General features: G+C 35.9%; 1 protein-coding gene across 1 annotated transcript; it reads left to right on the top strand.

Annotated features, from left to right (window-relative positions):
• The first annotated feature begins 934 nt into the window (after positions 1-934).
• Positions 935-2,104, top strand: LOC122277728 (pathogenesis-related protein 1C). Its single transcript, XM_043087826.1, has one exon. The coding sequence runs from the start codon at positions 1,112-1,114 to the stop codon at positions 1,805-1,807; it is 696 nt and encodes a 231-aa protein (XP_042943760.1). The 5' UTR covers positions 935-1,111; the 3' UTR covers positions 1,808-2,104.
• Positions 2,105-15,782: the final 13,678 nt, after the last annotated feature.

Genomic DNA, 15,782 nt, shown 5'->3' with positions numbered 1-15,782 from the left:
GATAGGAAAAATACTGATCAAATGAATCAAGATTTGCATTGGTATTTAGTAATAAGATAAATTAAATTAATATCTAAATATATTTCTCTCCATTTTACAATGAATATATTTATTAGAGTTTTTTATTTTCAAGCTGGCATGGTGTGCCATATTATTTAAAGAAAAATTCTAAACGTAAGTCCATACACCACACACTATATATTTTTTTAATCTTTTTTCTTTTTTTCTTTTACCAAATGTTTAGTATATGGATAATGAGTAGAAAAATTCAATTAGTTTAAAAAGAATAAATTTTAAAAACTTTTTAAAAAGAATTGAAAAAGTAAAAAAATATGATCAGATGTATGATGTATGATGCTTATGAGTAGCAAAAATCTTATTTAAATAGTAAGATTTGATTTGTAAAATTCAAGTTTTAAAATTTATCTTTTAAATTAAATTATGCAACATAAATAATGTGTTATAGAGGTCTTAGAACAAAGTTAATGTATCTATATATTATTATGGTTCTAAATCATGCTGCACGTACGTGATCTCAAGTACGCAATTTTTCGTATATATTGTGTTGATCAACACAATGTATACGAAAAATTTACACATTAATGTCTGAGAACCTAAATGAACGTTGAAATGAATGGACTGTAGTTAATTTGCAGATCGAGCAAATTAAGGAAGAACCCATGATGATGACAGTTTTGGTCGTTAAGCTACGAAATCCTAAAATTGCGACGCCCCCATGAGATATTTGCTAGCTACCACAAGCGAGCCGCGGGCTAACTGTTCTTCATCAACCTCTTAACAATTAAGCAAACTCCAATTTTAGCCATTATTCTTTTCACGTACGTGAAGCACGTACAACTACTACGTATGGGAAATCCCCATGCATGCTTTAATTATACTAGAAAAGACCCAAAATTATCATTGATCATCGGTATTCAACGAAAAAATAGGGTTAATTAGTATCTTACAAGTTAAATGAAACAAAACTAACATTTCGGCCTCCATTCTTGTCTCTCTCATGCATGCCGCTGCTCTCGGATCACGAGAGCAGTCAATTCAAATCAAAAGTACTACGTACGCCAGCCACCGGAAATAATTCAAAACCACACCAATGCCGAAAGCTCCATTAATCCTCTTCTCCATAGTTTTCTCCACATATCTTCTCCTCCTAGCTGCCGTCTCGGCGCAACCCAACACCCATCAGTTTAACCTTGGCCATCGCCCGGTATTGCATAGGAGACTTGGTAGTGGTTTTGATGATGCCGCAATTAACGCGACGCAAAACAAACTTCTCTATGCACAGGAAGCAACAAGAAATAGTGGCCACCTAGTAGGGAATAGGAAGAAGCACCATTCGATTTCGCAGGAGTTCCTCTTTGCCCACAATAAGGTCAGGCAACATTTTAATGAGCCGCTGCTAGAATGGGACAAGAAACTTGCTCGCTATGCCCGCCGATGGGCCTCAAAGCGCTCAAATGACTGTAAGATGATCCACTCATACGGTCCGTACGGTGAGAACTTGTTTTGGGGCAAGCGAGACCACTGGACACCGACGGAGGCTGTGCAATCGTGGGTTAGGGAGCACAAGTTTTATAATTCAGGGAACAACGAATGCGCTCCTGGTCAAATGTGCGGGCACTACACACAGGTTGTGTGGAGGGACACAGCGAGGCTAGGATGTACGCGCAAGAAGTGCCAAAATGGAGGTTTGTTTGTTATTTGTGTATATGATCCGCCTGGAAATTACGTTAATGAGAGCCCCTTTGGAACGATTAACCCAACTACACAGCCAATTACAACACCATAATCTTCATCGCCTCCATAGACATAACCACCGTCGAGTCCAACCTGCAGGGTGCCCAAGCAAGAATGCTGTAGTGGATTGGGTATCGATCGAGACGTAAAAGCAGAGATTAATATGTGTTGGTCAGGCGGCTTATAATTATATATATGCTTTTGCAGCTTTTGTTTTTCCTCGTCTAATTATCTTCTTGCTTAATTAAGAATTTTCATTTTATGATATAAAACCAATACAGCAGATCAACAGCCATTGGTTTTATGGATTCCATCTTATAAAGCAAACGTTAATATTTACTAATAAGCATTGCTAATGTGTCTTGTTTCAGAACGTTTAACGTTCTCATTTTGGTGGAGTAGTTTATATCAATCTCTAATAGGTTTGTCGTGCAGTACTTTTTCTGTGATAATTATTTTTTATTTTCTTGGAGTTATTGAGGCAATGCATGATCTTGTCCCTAGTCCATCAGGTAGGATTAATGCCATTAATTGAATTGTATATCTTTGCACAATACCCACAAAATTGATTTTTTGTGACATTTTGATTCTATGACGGATAAAACTGTCACTAAAGGAAGCAAATGTAACATTCAAACTTGAACTAATGAAAATTCCGACATAACATATTCTGTTAATTAGGCTTTTTTTATTTTATTTGATAAACTGAATTCATTCATAGATCAATCATCATAAGAAGTACTTAAAAGAATATCGATATCATATCTTTTTTTATATAGGAAATACTTTAATTATTGATCAAAAGAAATTACAAATGTAAATCAGTCCAAAGGACTTGATGAATACAATTTGGACCAGTATCCCCCCATAAATTTGTATGTTCTGCATTTCTAGCAAATCTAGCTTGTATGTGTGCAGCTTGGTTGCCTTCCCTGTTAATATGAGAGATTGTACAAGTAGGAATTCGGCTCATGAGCTGTTTAATATCAGAGACTATATTGCCAAGCATACTTGAATCTTCAGAAGTGGTAATTGCTTTCACTGAGAGAAGGGAATCACTTTCAATACTCAGTACTTGAAGGCCTAAAGGGAATACAAAATTGTAATCCCCTCAAAATTGCAATGAGCTCTATTTCCATAGGATCCATAACTGCATGTTCTTTCATGCTAACTAACAGTAAAACCTTACCCTCATGGTCTCTTACAATTATGCCCACACCAGCACTATTTCCTTCATGAAATATAGCCCCATCCATTGAGCTTCACTGTCCCCTCAGAAGGTAAACTGCCAATAGAGTTGCCTTTTAATTCTGTCTCGGTTGAGGCTTTTAATTTTCTTAAATGAATGATACAGACAGATAGCAAATGTAATCCCACCTTCAACATCCCTTTGTTCTCCCTCAAATATCAATAAGTTTCTTCTCCTCCAACAAGCCTATGTTATCATCATAAAGATCTCGAGTTTTTCCTTACTGCAGCATTCCTTCACTTTGATCATCACTTCAAGGAACTGCAGTTCTGTGTCTTCTATTTTTAGATCGGGGAGCTGTTTCTGCCACGTGTCTCAATAAAGGACAAGAATAGAGAGCATGTAAAGAGTGCTCTACCCTAGCTGAACAAAGTCGGCAAGAATTATCCTCTATTGCTTTCCTTTTTTGCAGATTCTCTTTTGTTGGTAATCCATCTAAAACTGCTCTCCATGCAAAAAGTTTTACCTTATGCAGAATCTGCAGCTTTCAAATTGCTTTCAAAAACTGTTTCTGTCTATTTGCCGAGGAACTCTCTGACAGTTTCTTGGTCCGAATCCCCCCTGGCCTTGAGATTTCCCTTTATTATATAAACTATGCCACCGAAAACTATACAATACATAAGAGTCAACTATATACAACAAACGGTGCCTAACATTTCTCCGTAATTCTCTTGCCTAATACGGTGCCTAATACTTGGTCTGAATCCTCCCTGGCCTTGAGACTTCCCTTTATTATATAAACTATGCCACCGAAAACTATACAATACATAAGAGTCAACTATATACAACAAACGGTGCCTAACATTCCTCCGTAATTCTCTTGCCTAATACGGTGCCTAATATTCCTTGTTGACAGCCCCCCTCAAATTGATGCCCGTAAATCAACAAGCATCAATTTGTTACTTAGGAAGCAATGCCGATGACGAGTGAGAGCCTTGGTGAAGATATCAGCGATTTGAAGTTCAGTAAAAATATGTGGAAAAGTGATAACAATAGCGTCAAATGCTTCACGGATAGAGTGACAATCGACCTCAATATGCTTCGTGCGCTCATGATAGACAGGATTGGCCGTGATCTGAATAGCACTTGTATTATCGGCATGTAGAGGTGTGGGATCGGTCTCTGAAAAATCTAGCTCAGCAAGCATACCTCGAAGCCAAATAATTTTAGAACAAGCTAAAGACATCGCCCTGTATTCTGATTCCGTAGAAGACTTAGAAACTCTATCTTGCTTCTTACTCTTCCAAGAGATCAATGCATTACCTAAGAACACACACCAGCCAGTGATGGAGCGTCGTGTATCCGTACAACCAGCCCAACCAGCATCGCAATAAGCAGCAAGACTAGTAGAGTTGCTAGCTGGGAAGAATAAACCATGGGCAGAAGTGCCCTGAACATAGTGTATGATTTACGGACAGCAACCAAATGAAGATGACGAGGAGCCTGAAGAAATTGACTGACTTGCTGTACAGCAAAAGAAATGTCTGGTCTAGTAATGGTGAGATAAACAAGGCTACCCACCAACTTTCTATATAATTGAGGATCAACAAGTAAGTCACCCTCCTCTTTGCGAAGCTTGACATTTAATTCCATAGGTGTATCAACAGAAGTAGCCTCCTGTAGGCCAGCTATAGCCACCAAGTCACTAGCATACTTATGTTGATTGGGTGAAATACCAGAAGGACTACGATGCACCTCAAGACCAAGAAAATATGTGAGAGATCCAAGATCTTTCATATGAAAGGACTCCAAGAGATGAGTTTTGAGCTAGCCGAGTAATACAGAATCGGAACCAGTGATCACAATATCATCAACATAAACTAAAAGAACAACAATACCCATGTCTGATTTTCGAAGAAATAATGAAGTATCATACTTGCTTTGTTTGAACGAAAATTGTAATAAAGTTGTGCGGAATTTATCAAACCAGGCCCTTGGAGCTTGCTTGAGACCATAAAGGGAACGACGAAGCTTACACACATGTGAAGTCAGAGAGGTGAACAATCCCTGGGGTGGCTTCATGTAAATATACTCTTTAAGATCACCATGAAGGAAATCATTCTTAACATCCATCTGATGTAGTGGCCAATCATTGGAAGCAGCAAGAGCTAGAATCAGACGAACAGTAGTCATCTTAGCCACAGGAGCAAAAGTCTCTTCATAATTGACACCATATTCTTGATTATTCCCAAGTGCAACAAGTCGAGCTTTGTAACGTTCCAAACGTCCATCAGATTGGACTTTGATTGAATAAACCCATTTGCAACCTAGAGGAACAATGGTAGGAGGACATGGCTCAATGCCCCAGGTGTGATTGGCCTCTAAAGCAGCAATTTCTTCTTGCATAGCTTGTCGCCAACAATCTTGCTTGACAGCATGTGAGTAGCATGTGGGAATATCAAAATTGGATAATGTAGCAGTAAGAGCAGAAGCAAACCATCCATACCTATCTAGAGGTACTGACACTCGAGAAGAACGACGTGCCAAGTGCTCTGAGGGTGTTGTAACTGATTGATCCTGGAGCATGGTAGGAGCAGATATCGGTGGAGCCACCGGAAGAGACTGTGGACGGGAGCGTCTCGTATACACAAAACGTGGTCTAAAGCGAGAACTGACGGGATGATGATCTGAGAATGACTGTTCAAAGGAGGGAAGAATGACAGTAGAAGAGGATGACACAGACGACACAGGAAAGAAATGTTGATTTTCAAAGAAAATAACATTTCTAGAAATCCGTGTACGATGTAAAGTATGATCATAACACACAAATCCCTTTTGACACACATTATATCCCAAGAAAGTACAACGGACAGATTGAGCAGATAATTTATGTCACTCATGAGGAGTTAAATGCACAAAACATACACAACCAAATGTACGAAGGTTATCATAATTAGGTTGCGTAGCAAATAAGCGGAAATAGGGAGACTCCATATTTAAGACTTGAGAAGGCAAACGATTAATCAAATAAGTAGCTGTTTTCAGAGCTTCGACCCAAAACATGGATGGAACAGAAGATTCTACCAAGAGAGTACGTACCACATCAAGGAGATGACGATTTTTACGTTCGGCTACTCCATTTTGTTGAGGAGTAGAGGGACATGAACGTTGATGAATAATACCCTTAGAAGACAAGAATGTTTGAAACTCAGTTGACAAATATTCACCACCGGAATCTGTGCGTAATGTTTTAATAGAAGCATAAAATTGATTCTCAACATATGCTAAAAATTCAGTAAAATTACGAAAATACGAAAGACCTCATATTTAGAGCGAAGAAAGTAAGCCCAAGTAAATCTGCTATGATCATCAATAAAAGTCACATAGTATTTAAACTTTTCATGTGAAGAAACAGGAGAAGGTCCCCAAACATCGCTATGGATAAGATCAAAGCAGTGAGATGCTCTACTAGCATGCAAAGGGAAGGGAAGAGTTTTGCTTTTACCAAGTTTGCAAGAATCGCATTCAAGAGATAAAGGAGAACGATTTTTATTACCAAGCAAACTAGAGTTCAATACATGAGATAAGATTTGAATATGGGGATGACCTAAACGACGATGCCATACCATATTAAGATCTGAAACATTATTACAAGCAAAAGACTTAATAGAAGAAACTGGAGAAAAATTGGGAACAGACAAAAATAGTGGAAACAAGCGCCCCACTTTAGGTCCCTTCGCCCCCGTTACCTAGTCCTGCACAACACAAGCATCACCAGAAAAATTAACAGCACAATTATTATCAACTAATTGGCCAACAGAAATAAGATTCGTAGAAAGCTGAGGAGCAAGAAACACATCAGTGAGCTTCGAAGAAATATCTCCGACAGCAGCTATGGGCAAAGAGCTGCCATTGGCAGTTTGAATAGCAGATTGACCAGCGTAGGGCCGGACATGGCATAAAGCAGTGGGATTATTAGTCATGTGATTGAAGGCCCCCAAGTCCACATACCAGAGTTTAGTAGAATTGTTACCTTGGAACCCCATTGCTAATAATGCTGAAATGAGCATCTGTTGCACCATGTCGGGGGTGCAGTAATTCAATGCAGGAGGTGCAGGATTAGAGGTTGCTGCGGGCGAAACAGTAACCGAAGTCTGAAATGCTGAGGCCTGATGATGCTGAGGGCGAGTACGACACTCTTTGATAACGTGACCCTTCTTCTTGCAATAAGAGCAGAATTTCTTAGAACAATTGGCAGCAATATGCCCATATTCCTTGTAGCAGAAACATTGCAAGTTTTTAGAATTGATAGAGGGTCCTCGTCCGTGTGCAACATAAGCTATAGTTGACATCCCAGAACTGCCATGAGATTGCTTCAGAATAGCTTGAGTACTAAGACGTTGTTCTTCATGAAGCAACTCTCCAAAACAAATATCAAGAGAGGGAACAGGAGATCTGTTCAGTAAAGCGGAGCGAACAGATTCATATTCTGAATGTAGCTTCATAAGAAACTGATCACATCGGCTAGTCGCATGAAGAGTCTGAATAGTTGAAAGAGCGTCAACAGCAACATCCGCGGTAACCAAATCAGCATATTCATGCCAAAGAGTCAGAAAGGCTGAGTAGTAGTCCTGGATAGAAAGACTACCCTGTTGAAACATGGCAATCGCATGTTCTAACTGAAAGCGACGAGCATCATTGTCCTAATGATAAACCCTCTTCAAGTAAGTCCACATAGATTGAGCGGAGCGATGGGGTCGCAAGTTGGTGACAATATGGGGCTCCACTGAACCAAGAAGCCAAGACATGATGCGTGCATCAAGCACAACCCATGACGGAGAAGACCCGACATCCTGAGATTTTTCAGAAGCGGAGGGTTTGGCGACATCCGTGCCATCAATATGACCCCAAAGGTCTTTGCCCTTGAGAAAAAATTCAAACTGAAATGCCCATGTAGAATAATTGTTGCCCGTAAACTTGATACACACATGTGTAGAATCCATAGAAAAAAAATTAGAGCCAACCCGTGAAGAAAGAGACCCACGTGAAGGAGGAAATTTTTTTTTTTTTTTTTTTTTACTTGAGCTGCCCAAAAATCTCTGTTGCCCAAATGACTAACACAAGAGGGAGGGTGAATTGAGTTGTATTAAAAAAAATAATAATTATAAATCAAATATATAATATAAAATATAAACAAAATATGAAATAACAATAAATATAAAGAGTAGGGGTAAGAGAGAAGCAAACTCAATATGTTAACGAGGTTCGGCCCCACTGCCTACGTCCTCGCCTCAAGCTACCCCTTGAGGATTCCCAAATTTACTATTGAACCTCCTTCAGGTGGAGATAGAAACCTATTACACCTTTGAACAACACCGCTACAAAGGATCCGTGTAGAACACCCTTTACACTTGCAATCACCTTACACGTGGTGATTCAACTATTCCCCGTGTAGAATACTTTCTACATGCACAAGGGTTATACACACCCTTTTTCTGATACAAGAGCTGATAGTGGATAGATTATCAGAAAACACTCCTCAATGAGTGAAATAAGAACAATACAGCGCAAACTATATCTCTCAAAATGAACAAGGCTTAAGGCTCAATGCTTAGAGAAGAGAGAATGAAAGCTTTGAATGAATGTTGTATGCTCTTGGTGTTGTGTATGTGAAACTCTCAAATGATCTATTTATAGGCATATGAGACTTCATATTCAAATTTAAAAAGATTCACATGTCAAAGACAACATCATTCACTTTTTCAAAAAAATCAAATCTAATCTTTTACTTTTGGCATATGACAAAAGGAGCACACTTTCTTTTTCAAAAAATTCAAACCTAATCTTTTACTTTTTGCATATGACAAAAGGAGCACACTTTCCTTTTCAAAAAATTTTTCAAACAAAATCATCTACCTTTTGTATAAGTCTAAAAAAGCATCAATCACTTTTGAAAATATTCAAATAAAATATGTACATGTGAAAGATGACAATCAATCATCTTTAATATTTTCAAAATTCAACCCTTTAATCAAGGCATGCACATGTAAAAGATGACAATCAATCATCTTTAATATTTTCAAAGTTCAACCCTTTAATCAAGGCATGCACATGTAAAAGATGACAATCAATCATCTTTTAAAATTTTAAAATTTAATTTTCAAAAATATTCATGCACATGTGGAAAATGTATTTTAATGCTTTATGATAAAATATTAATTTTGAGCATTAATCCTAATTTCAAATTTTAAGAGATTTACAACATTACTCTATGACTTTAATGTGAACTTGTTTCCTTCTTGCTCATACTTGGTTTTTTGATGTGCTTGACTCCATTGTATGGACAACTTGAGCTTGAAAATCCTTTATTCTTTGAATTCATTTGTTATCATCAAAATCCATGTGTAGATTTATAATCACATGAAACCTAAAACCTTGGGTTCAACAATCTCCCCCTTTTTGATGATGCCAAATACTTGATAGAACTTGAAACCTGTATTAATACTTAAGCTCCCCCTGAAAATATGCGTTAGTTTTTCAAGCAAAAGTATAAATATAATTCCAAGCATATATAACAACTTTAGCAATTTAAACAATGTTAATGTTCTAGTCTAAAACTTCTCCCCCTTTTGGCATCATTAAAAAGGATCGGCAGCAAGTAAATGGACTGAAGAAAACGATGCGTTTAATAGTCACTGTAGATAGTTAAAAAAGGAGTCATCTGTGACCCGACAAATGCTGCAAAGTCTCGAGGCCTAACTCTATGAATTTAGTGCGGCTGGAGATTTAAACAATCGCCTGATGTTGTTGACAAACATGATTGAAGGCTCTGAGTTTCTATAAAAAAATGATCATTTTCATCTATCGGATACCAAAAAAATACATCGCTTCTTGACCTGAGTTCTGTTTTTCAACAACGATAGAATGGCTGAGCAATTCTCTTCCACTAATGTTCCAGACTTGAATCAGGAACCCTTGACGCATCAATTATCAATCTTCTCTCATGAGGCCGTCAATACCATGATAGGAGTAGAGAATCGTTTTTCTAGTAAGGTTGATTCTGAGATTATTGCAGAATCAAGAATGCTCAGTAGTCAATATGCTGCCTCTGTTACGATCATGTCTCAGAGGTTAATGGCGAGGGTGAGTGAGATTGATAATCTTAACATGCAAATATCTGAGTTACGACAGAAGCTTGCTAATAAGGATAGTGAGAATAAAAGGCTAAAGCAAGAAAACCAAGAGTTGAAAAAATTTGTTGATTGGTATGTTCATGATCTGCAACCACGAATAGAGGAGCTGGAACGAGAAAGGATTCAGATACAAGGTCAACATCGGCAGATAACAGCAGTGGTTCATCGTTTACTAGAAAAATAGGGACAATCTACTGTTAATCTCGCTGGTTTAGTAAGAAAACTTTTGACAATGTGTGTCCAGCACATCTTGTATTTCTTTTGACTAAATAAGATTTGAAGAGACAATAATTTGTCTTATTCTTTATATTATCTCTATAAAATCAGTCCTGAAGTTCATCCAATCCGCATCAAGTTTTCTTCTCATCTCTATAACTCATCTGTATTCCTTCAACATTCTCGTTTTAAGCTTTCTATTCTTTTCTCAATGGCTCATTCTTCTAACATTTCTCTAGATCCATCCATGAGGCATTCTGCATCTCAACCTCTTGTCCTTTCTACAGCTGCCATTGGTGCCATGTTGCAGCAGGAAAATAATAATCTGACTAATAAATCAGATTTTGATGCTATTTATGACTTGGTGAGTCTTGGAACTCACTACTCTTCCTCTATTTTTACTTTTTCTCAACGGCTACAAGCCAAAAATCATGAAGTTGAAAAACTCAGAGAACAAATTGTTGTACTTCAACGAATTGTTCAAGAGTCTCACACAACGGAAGGAATCATTCGGCAGAAGAATAAACAGTTGAAATCTTTATTAAATTCTTCATTCTGCTTGCTGGTTCCCATGGATAAGAATGACATGATATTGTATGAAGAGAATGAGCGTCTCAAACATGAGGCTAATAATCTCAAGTTTATGTAAAAGTAGTTAAAAAATCTATCTCTATTTTTATTGACTCTAGTCTATCTTTTAAGAGATATCCATAGCATGCATCATACCTATTTCTCTTCTGATCATACATAATCTATCTTCTGGTAAAGGCTTTGTGAAAATATCTGCTAACTGATCGTGTGTGTTTGTGAATTCTAGTACTATATCGCCTTTCTACACATGATCTCGAAGAAAATGATATCTTATTTCAATATGTTTAGTTCTAGAATATTGTATTGGGTTTTTTGAAAGATTTATAGCACTTGTATTATCACATTTGATTGAAATGTGATTATACATGAGTTTAAAATCTTCAATTTGTTGCTTCATGTAGAGAACTTGAGCACAACAACTACCCGCAGCAACATATTCTGCCTCAGCAGTAGGTAGTGCAACAGAATTTTATTTTTTACTAAATCAGGAAACTAGTGCATGACCTAAGAAATGGCATGCTCCACTAGTGCTTTTTCGATCTATTTTACAGCCAGCATAATTTGCATCTCTGTAGCTGATTAGATCGAAAGATGTGTGCTTAGGGTACCATAACCCTAGGTTAATTGTACAACTAAAATATCTAAAAATGCGCTTAACTACAATTAAATGTGATTCTTTTGGAGATGATTGAAAGCGTGCACATAAGCACACACTAAACATAATATCTGGTCTACTGGCTGTTAAATATAATAAGCTACCAATCATACCTCGATATATCTTCGAGTCAACTGGTTTACTGGATTCATCTTTATCAAGTTTAGTTGATGGACTCATTGGTGTTCCAATTTCCTTAGCATTTTCCATCCCAAACTTCTTCAGTAATTCCTTAATATATTTTGATTGATTGATGAATGTCCCACTTTTTACTTGCTTAATTTGCAATCCGAGAAAGAATGTAAGTTCTCTCATCATGCTCATCTCAAATTCTTCCTGCATAGTCTTAGCAAAAACTTGACACATATTTTCATTAGTAGCACCGAATATTATATCATCAACATAAATCTAAATCAAAAAAATATCATCATTTTCATATTTAATGAAAAGAGTTGTATCGATTTTTCCTCTTGAAAAACCTTTTTCAATCAAGAAACCACTGAGTCTCTCGTACCAAGCTCTAGGAACTTGTTTAAGTCCATATAGTGCTTTTGTGAGTTTGAAAACATGATTTGAGGAAATATGATTTTCAAAACCTGGAACTTGCTCAACATATACCTCTTAATTTATAAAACCATTTAAGAAAGCACTTTTAACATCCATTTGAAAAGGTTTGAAATTTTTATAACAAGCATATGCAAGTAGCATTCGAATAGCTTCTAATCTTGCGACAGGTGCATATGTCTTATCATAATCGATTCCTTCTTCTTGATTAAAACCTTGGGCTACAAGTCGAACCTTATTTCTAGTAATGACTCCGGACTCATCTTTCTTGTTTCTAGAAACCCATTTTGTTCCAATAATAGTATGATTTTTGGGTCTAGGAACAAGTGTCCAAACATCATTTCTTTCAAATTGATTCAACTCTTCTTGCATAGCTAGAATCCAAGATTCATCAAGAAGTGCGTCATCAATATTTTTGGGTTCAATTTGAGATAGAAAAGCAGTATGATTGCAAATATTTCTAAGAGATGATCGAGTACTTACACCTTGTGAAGGTTCTCCCAAAATTTGTTCAACTGGATGATCTTTCACAAATTTTCACTATTTGGTTGCATCTTGTATTAAATTTTGATGATCTTTCCTGATGGCTCTATGTTGAACTTCCTCTATTGTTTTCTCTTTGTTGAGATTGAGACTTTCCGTATTATTTATACCTCCTGTTTCTTCATCAATAGATTTCTTGGAGAGTGGAGAATTAGATTCATCAAATACTACATGCATAGATTCTTGTACAGTCAAAGTCTTTTTATTGAATACTCTATAAGCTTTACTATTAGTAGAATACCCGAGATAGATACCTTCATCAGATTTTGCATCAAACTTGCCTAAATTATCCCTGTCATTCAAAATAAAACATTTGCATCCAAATACATGAAAGTAACCAATATTGGGCTTTTTCTCATTCCAAAACTCATAGGGGGTTTTATCTAACTTAGACCTTAGCATAACTTTATTTATAACATAACATGCAGTACTTACCGCTTCGGCCCAAAAATAACTAGGCAAGTTGTTCTCATTGAGCATTGTTCTTGCCATCTCTTGAAGAGATCTATTTTTCCTCTCTACTACGCCATTTTGTCGAGGAGTTCGAGGAGCAGAAAAATTATGCACAAAACCATTTTCATCACAAAATGTTTCAATATTTTTATTAACAAACTCTTTTCCCCTATCACTTCGGATATTTGAAATAGTATAGTCATTTTCATTTTGAATTCTCTTGCATAACTTGGTAAAGACATTATGTGCCTCATCTTTATGAGCAAGAAAGATGACTCAAGTATATCCAGAGAAATCATCAACAATAACTAATGCATAATATTTTCCTCCTAAACTTGCAACTCTATTTAGTCCAAAAAGATCCATGTGTACGTATCAGTTGCAATGATCTAGTAGTGGAAATATGTTTCTTAGTTTTAAAAGAAGTTTTTGTTTGTTTACCAAATTGACATGTATCACAAATTTTGTTTTTAAGAAAATTTGTTTTTGGTAAACCTCTCACAAGATCATTTTTTGAAAGTTTGGAAATAAGTTCCATGTTGGCATGACCTAATCTTCTATGCCATAACCAACTAGTTTCATTTTGAGCTGAAAAGCAAATAGCATCTTGTGAGGTAATTTCTTCAAAATCGATTGTATAAACATTATTGTTTCTAAAAGCAATAAAACAAATATTACAATCATGATCATTCAAAATAATGCACTTATCCATTTTGAAAGTAATTGTAAATCGTTTATCACATAATTGACTTATGCTCAAAAGATTATGTTTTAGACCTTTAACAAGTAGAACATCTTCAATTATGAGAGAAGATTCATTACCAATTTTACCTATTCCCACGATCTTCCCTTTCGAGTTGTCTCCAAATGTCACGTGTCCTTCTTCTTTAGATCTAAGATCAAAGAACTTAGTCTTGTCTCCCGTCATGTGTCTTGAACATTCATTATCTAAAAACCATTTGTTTTTGCTTGTGGATGACTTCATGCATACCTATAAAAACAATTAAAATGATTTTTCTTGGTACCCAAGTTCTTTGGGTCATTTATTTATTAGTATTAGAAGAAACAAGACTTTTAGGTACCCATATGGCCCTAACAGTCATTGTATGATTTCTTCTAATAGGACAAGTATGATAATTATGACCATTTCTATTACAGAAATTGCAAATAGCATGTGATATATATGAAGAACTTGAATGATTATAATAATATCTTTTTTTGACAAAATTATTTTTATGAAAAGAATTTTGATTATTGGTCTTTGATATAGAAGGATTATCAAAGAAATTTTTATAAGATTTGTATTTTTGTTTTGGCATATATCCCAAGTCTGCCTTGTCAAAAACACATCTTTGACTACCAAGAAGTTTTTCAAAATTTCTTTTTCCATTCGTAAAGTTTTCAATAATATTTTCTAAATCAGTTTTCTTCTTATTCAATTCAAGATTTTCATATTTCAAAATGATATTTTCTTTTCTTAAAATATCAATTTCATTTGTTAAAGAAAAATTTTTCTTTTTCAAAGCAGTATATTTGATACCCAATTTTTCAAATTCCTCATAAACCTCTTCTAAAACATTTTGCAATTCTTCATATGAAGGAACTTCAATATTATCAAGATTTGTTACCTCAATGTCATCTTTAGCTATAAGACAAAGATTTGCTGATTCTCCATTGCTTACTTTACTATCTGAGCTACTTGAATCATCATCCCATGTAGCTTTCATTGCTTTCTTGCCCTTGTTTCGATCTTTCTATAGAAGAGGACAATTTGGCTTGATATGACCAAGCTTATTACATTTATAACAAATTAAAGTGTCATTTTTACCTGAATCTTTCTTGGAAAACTTTTTGAAGGATTTCCTCGGAGGAATTTTATTTTTCTTTAACTCTGAATTCTTCTTGTTATCATCGCAACTTCTTCATCTTTGTCTTCATTTTCCTCATCTTCATCACTTTCACTTTCATGAGGAACAGCTTTAAGTGCCAAGTTCTTCTTTGGCTTTCCTTCTTCTTCTCCTCTTTTCAATGTGTACTCATGGGTGATAAGTGACCCGATGAGTTCATTCACTTCGAGCTTCTTGAGGTCTCTTGTTTCAAGAATCGCTGTCACTTTTGATTCCCAACATTTTGGTAGAGAGTTGAGAATTTTTCTTACTATCTCCACCTTGGAATAAACTTTGCCAAGAGCTGTCAAGCTGTTTATGATGTTAGTAAAACAAGTGTGCATACTAGAAATAGATTCATCATCATTCATCTTAAACATTTCATATTCATGAGTAAGAATATAAATTTTTGATTCCTTGACTTGCGAAGTTCCTTCATAAGTAACTTCCAAGTTATCCCAAATTTCTTTTGCCATAGCACAAGTCATTATTCTATTAAACTCATTTCCATTGAGAGCATTAAATAATAAATTCATAGCAGTTAAATTCAAAGTATAAAGTCTATCGTCTTCACGATCAAACTCTTCTTCTTCCTTTTTGACCTTTACTCCATCAACCACTTTTGTTGGAATATAAGGTCCATTTACAATACATTTCCGGATTTCTCGACCTTAAGCCTGAAGGAATATTCTCATTCTAACTTTCCAGAATGAGTAATTATCTCCACAAAAGAGTGG

Source organism: Carya illinoinensis, chromosome 9, assembly GCF_018687715.1.
Source record: "Carya illinoinensis cultivar Pawnee chromosome 9, C.illinoinensisPawnee_v1, whole genome shotgun sequence".
Classification (NCBI taxonomy): Eukaryota; Viridiplantae; Streptophyta; class Magnoliopsida; order Fagales; family Juglandaceae; genus Carya; species Carya illinoinensis.
This window is presented reverse-complemented; position numbering and strand designations above follow the sequence as displayed.

Excerpts from the sequence above, each read along its gene's own strand:
- LOC122277728 (XM_043087826.1), top strand. The coding sequence starts at position 1,112 with ATGCCGAAAGCTCCATTAATCCTCTTCTCCATAGTTTTCTCCACATAT.